Source organism: Quercus lobata, chromosome 6 (genome assembly GCF_001633185.2).
Source record: "Quercus lobata isolate SW786 chromosome 6, ValleyOak3.0 Primary Assembly, whole genome shotgun sequence".
Taxonomy (NCBI): Eukaryota; Viridiplantae; Streptophyta; class Magnoliopsida; order Fagales; family Fagaceae; genus Quercus; species Quercus lobata.
Window position 1 is genome coordinate 41,037,791 of NC_044909.1, and position 6,000 is coordinate 41,043,790.

Below are 6,000 nucleotides of genomic sequence, written 5' to 3' on the forward strand. Positions count from 1 at the left end.
AGCCCTTTTGAGGTTTAATGGAAAAGATGCAAATAACAATAGAATATGGAAAGCAAGTAATTAAGCCTTAAGATATCAAGCTAATTTCTAAGTGAAGTCTAATGCCAGCATACTTTTAGAATTTAGAAACTTTTTTTTTTAGGGGGACTTTTAGAAACTTAGTCATTCATGATCACCCCAAATCTAGCAATCTGAAGCCTAAATAATCAAACTAAGAATTCAATTAAATTAAAGGTGCATAATAAACAGATACAAGCCTAAAGCTAAATTTCAAACTAGATTGAAGGTGCATTATTGATCAAATTGAGATAAACTTATATAAATTGGATTAAACTATAAGTTACAAGGTTGCAAAGTATGTACAAATCATAAAGCCTTATGAATTATAAGAGAATTTCCTAAGGAACTAAAGTTACAATGATCTCTATGTAGAGTAAGTTTTTTAGATGTGCGTTTGTATTTTTCTTGAGAATGACTCCTCTATTTAAACTTGAGGCTCAATGGTTATTTGCAATTGTTCATTCCACGTATCTCTCTCTTGTTGGGCTTGAATGACACTAGTCGCAAAGTGATATACTACTACTTGTAAACTACCTTGTTGACACTGGTCTTCTTTACATGCACCGATAAATATCATGGGAATTCTCATCTTTGCCCCCATGTCTTTTTAGAATTCTTACCAATGTAATTCCCTTATTGTGCCACTTTTCATGCCTCTAACAATTTAGGAAATTTTAAATTAATACCAACATCATCAATTACAAGAACTGCGGCTATCATGAAGTTCAACTAGGTTAAAAAAATAAATAAAAAACTATGATTCATTGTGTTTGAGGTGGATTGTAACTCAGGAAGCACTGTAGCACTGCTGTTGTTTTACTAGAAAGTAAGTGAGGAACCAATACATTTGGAGGTATTGTTTCCTGTAAAAGTAATTAAGCATTAATAATCACAAAAATAGTACAGATAACAAATAGTTGCCATCACTTTGCATTATAGTAGAGTAATTGACTCTTTAAATAATGCTGAATAGGGTGTCACTCCATTATCACTGATATCCGGTCAAGCTTTCCTCGGCAATTTTGATGTTATTTTGTTTCTCTTGCGCCAGATTCCAAAATGGGGTTGGCATAAAACTTAGAGAAACATTATACTCATAATATTTTCACAACAAATTTTAAGTGATAGGTTGTTATTGGTTTTTATGGATAGGCCAAAAGTAATTTAAATGGAAGATTCAAATTAGAATTAATAAAGGTTCTCAAAAAAAAAAAAAAAAAAAAATTAATAACAACTTTCCATTTATGATATTGTATCTTTGGTAAGATGACTACTTTGTAAACAAGGACATGTAACTTTCTTTCCTTTTTTTTTTTTTTTTTTGGTGAAAAGGAAATATTTTATAAACTAAGAACCAGATACAGAAGCTATGCTACGCTCATACAGCGTTCCAGCAGCATCTAAGCTCAATAGCAAAGCAACGTCTGCTGGTGGGGAATCAAATACAAAAAAATCACCAGGAAGCAAACCTCCCCTCCTAACTAGTGCATCCGCACATTTGTTTGTCTCCCTATAACAATGTTGAATGTGTACTCTTGGGGTTCTGGTCATTCCTTCTCTACAATCAGCAAGAATATTGTTATTCCCATTCGGATTGTGAACTTTCATTCTTATATTTTATATTTTCTTCTTATAAGACAACTTTTGTTATAAATAGTTACACACTCTTTTGTAAAGGAAGCAACAAATAATAAACCTTTAGCTTTCCTTTGTCCCTGTGTTTGTTGTAATTGAAGGGTGAAGATTATTAAAATATAGTGTATAGTTTTATGATTTGAGTAGAATTTACAAGCTACTTAAGGGAAAAAAGAAGAAGGGAAAATTCATTGTGTTACTGCCCACCAAAATTAATTTTCCCTCGAAAAGTATGGGACTATATGGAATTCTTGTTATCATTTTCGCTTTAAATGGGAGAAAAGTATTTATGTACCAATGCAGTGTTCCATATACCCTACTTATTAGAATCAATTAAGGAAGTCACACCTGCATCGATCTTTAGGTAGCCTTTGATGAGGAGAAATCACCTTGGGACAGCTAGCTTGAGGTAACCATCTAATCTTCCAAAAATAAATGATGTAACCATTACCCACCCTGCATTTTCAATCCTTGCACAATTAATTCTCTGGAGCCCTCAATAATTTTCTGTGCATACAAATAATTTGGCCTCAAAGTGGCATCCAAAAAAGAAAAATTTGCAAAGTACTTTACTTCGAATACCCTATAGACCAATGAGCTAGTATCATGAATAAAAGTCCATCCTTATTTAACCAATAGGGCCTTGTTATATACACCTTTTTAAGTCTTTGAAGCCCATCCCACCATAAAACCTAGACAAACACATCTTTTCCCACGATATCCAGCTGCTCTTATGCTCATTGGCCCTTTAAACCCACCAAAACTTTCTAATCAATCCATATAGTTCGTCATACAAGGAATCCAAAAGCCTAAAGCAACTAGTAGTGAATGTTGGGAGGGATTAAGCCACAACGTTACTCAACTTTATTTCACTTCTTGGATTTTGATAGTTCAAAGCCTGAAAATGTCATCTTCTTTTGATCTACGAGGGCAGACCAAGATACTTGTTATGTTGTTTGATTGCATGTACACCAAGCTGTGTAAGCTTTGATATCCTCTTTCACTGTACTCAAGACTCAAGAGTACTACAACTAAAGAATAAAGAAGGTTTTTTTTTTTTTTTTTCACCTTATGTTCCGAAATCGAGATTTTTGTTGCTGAATTCGAGACAAGTATTATATCTCTTTTAATAAGTCACGGGAACATTAACATGTATCACGAAAGAAAAAGAAAAAGAAAAAGAAATATATATACATATATATATATATATATATATATATATATATATATATGGGCAAGTAAAATTTAGGGTATTTGGTGGACTCAAGATCAAGGTTGTCAATACCGTATCGGAGGCCGTACCGGTTTGGCTACCGGTACGGTATATTTCGGATACCGGTTAATACCGGTGTACCGTTTCGGGTTTACCGTTATTTTATATATTTAATATATATATATACACACACACACACACATACATACACAAAATCTCTATTTACCATAAAACAATACCTCAAAAATTCATGTTTATCATAAACATTACTTCAATTAAGAACAAATAATTCATTGTTTGAAACTTTAACATCAACTAAAAAAAAAAACACAATATAAAATTGTTCATTACACACAAAGAAAACAAATAAACACAAATTATATAGGATTGTTCATTACACACAAAGAAAACAAATAAACACAAATTACACAAGATCTACTCCCATCCTTCAAAAGGATTTACATCAGGACCATAATACACATGAGTATTAGCATCTGTCAACACAACATCATTTTCACCATCTTCCTCATCAAGAACAACACCATCATCATCATCATCATTATCATCTTCTAAAGTCATTGTTGCTAATGGTTCTTCAATGCTATCCCAATTCACATCTTCCTCAATTAGTAACAAAAATTCAGATTCCTCAGCTACCCAATCCTCCATTAAATCAATATTATCAAGACTTATAGGATCCAAGTAATCCTTTGTCCTTCTAATGTTCCTATCAAAATCAATATCATACATTGGTGACATTTTCTAATCATTCAAAATAAAAATTGAATATATTTAAAAACATACCTTTCTTGTAACAACAGATTATACCGAACATACACCAAGTCATTCAAACGTTTATGCTCAAGCCTATTTCTCCTCTTGGAGTGGACAAACTCAAATGTGCTCCAAGCTCTTTCACAACCAGTTGCACTACAACATTGACTTAGCACTCGAATTGCAAACTTTTGTAATTCCGGAGTGTCATTTCCAAATTGCTCCCACCAAGCAACTTTCAAAAATAAAAGAAATTATTAATTTAGTACAAAGCAAATAACAAACTTTCAAATGAAATGTGTATATATATATGTATGTATAGATACATATAGCATACCTAGACTTAGTTTTTCACGTTGGCGAATTGTCATAGGCATTCCAAAGTCACCTAAAGACTTTTTGTATGATTCAATTTGAGAACTAAGAATATCTTGCTCATCAGGATCAGAAACCAGCCTTGTAATGGTACTAAGTAGGCCTTTTGTAACATCTTTTTGCTTCTTAAATGATGGCCTAAAGAAGATTCTAGGGTTAAGATAACAACCTGCTGCATGCAATGGACTATGGAGTTGTTTATCCCATCTAGCATCAATGACACTAGTAAATGGTATATATGTAGAAATTTTATTCTTCAACCTTGCTTTTATATTCTCCTTTGCTTTATCCATTGCCTCATACAAGTATCCCATTGATGGTTTTTCATCCCCATCTACAAGACGTAGTACTCTAACCAAAGGCTCACTAATCTTCACTATTTGTTGACATTGTAACCAAAACTTTCTATCTTCCAAAACAATTGCAACCACCTCCTTTCCCATGACATCTCTAGCATATCGAGATTCGACCCATTGATCACAAGTAAACATTTGCCTAAGTTCTTTTTTGAACTTAGTCAAGCATTGAAGACTTAAAAACTCAGTTGCAAACCTTGTGATGGCTGGACGAATCAAATCCCTACCATTAGTGAAGTCGCTTCTCATCAAAGCTAAAATCTTGCTATGGTTGTATATGAATTTGGTAATCTTTTGAGCCTTTTGAATGGTTTCATCAATGATAGGAAAATATCTTTTATCAGAAAAATTTTCCAACATTAAATCAATGCAATGGGCTGCACAAGGAGACCAATAGAATGTCCCATATTTCTGCATTAGCTTCTTTCCTGCAGACTTGTAAGAAGCATCATTATCTGTAATGAACTGCACAACGTTCTTAGGCCCAACTTCTTGAACAACTTTATCAAACAACTTAAACAATGTATCTGCATCCTTTGTTAGGCTTGACACATCAAGGGATTTAAGAAACATGGTACCTCTAGGACAATACACTAAAAAATTAATGATTGGAGCTCTCTTTTGATTTGTCCACCCATCTAACATAATTGAACACCCATAAACTTTCCAATCATTTTTCACATCTAAGAGATAATCATTTATTTCACCCACATGTTTTTGTAATAAAGGCCTCCTCAAGTCATGATAAGAAGGTCCCTTAAAACCAGGCCCAATAGCTGCTACACTATCTAAAGCTTCTTGATAATACACAGAGTGAGCGGCATGGAAAGGTATATTAGCATGGTACCACCATCTTGCAAAATTCATTCTTGCCTTCTCAACCATTTGCTTTGAGGCCAAAGAAGACCTTATGGATGGTTGAGAACCAGGTTTTGTTCTTGGAGCAAAATAGGATTTAATGTTTGACTTTTCTCCAACTTTTTCTTTCCCCTTAGTGTTATAATTACTAATTGATGAATGACTCTTTGAACCCCCTCTCTCATTATCATTATTACCTTCATCATGATGATGATCATCCTCCTCCTCCTCCTCCTCTACATCATAGGGATTTGCAATTTCTTTATTCATTCTTCTTTTTTTCTGTTTAATTTTCTTTAAATCTTCAATCAACTGTTTCATTTGCCATTTTACATCTTCAGATACTTTTTTACATGCTTCAACATCACCCGAAATCCCAGCTAAATGATACTTGAGCCTAGTAATTCCTCCCCCCCCTTATCATTTTACAACAAAAAGTACACTGGGTGTTATTTCTTGCATCCGGCACAGCACGGCCATAAGCCCATGCTGGATCCTCGGACCTTACAGCTGGTCCAGATGCTACACTTGACTGATTTTCAGTCATAATTTACACTGCATATATACCATCAATTATTTGTTAATAACTCTAGTTACCTTTTTATTAATAGTCATACTAAGTTGTAAATTACTAACCCAATATTTGAAGCTAACCAAAATCAAGAATGAAACAACAATATATATCAATTCAGGAACACAAAACCAACACAATAATCAATTTTGCTATCA

At 33.5% G+C, this 6,000-nt stretch overlaps 1 protein-coding gene across 1 annotated transcript; it reads right to left on the bottom strand.

Moving 5' to 3' along the window:
• Positions 1–3,343: 3,343 nt before the first annotated feature.
• LOC115950287 lies at positions 3,344–5,541 on the bottom strand. Its single transcript, XM_031067510.1, has 3 exons — positions 4,020–5,541; positions 3,713–3,917; positions 3,344–3,635 (listed from the first exon to the last, which is right to left on the bottom strand). The coding sequence occupies exons 1-3, from the start codon at positions 5,539–5,541 to the stop codon at positions 3,344–3,346; spliced, it is 2,019 nt and encodes a 672-aa protein (XP_030923370.1).
• Between the last annotated feature and the right edge of the window lie 459 nt (positions 5,542–6,000).

Coding starts and splice junctions, on each gene's coding strand:
- LOC115950287 (XM_031067510.1), bottom strand. CDS start 5,541: ATGAATAAAGAAATTGCAAATCCCTATGATGTAGAGGAGGAGGAGGAG. Junction 3,918..4,019: donor ACGTGAAAAACTAAGTCTAG/GTATGCTATATG, acceptor TATTTTTGAAAG/TTGCTTGGTGGGAGCAATTT. Junction 3,636..3,712: donor AATCTGTTGTTACAAGAAAG/GTATGTTTTTAA, acceptor TGATTTTGATAG/GAACATTAGAAGGACAAAGG.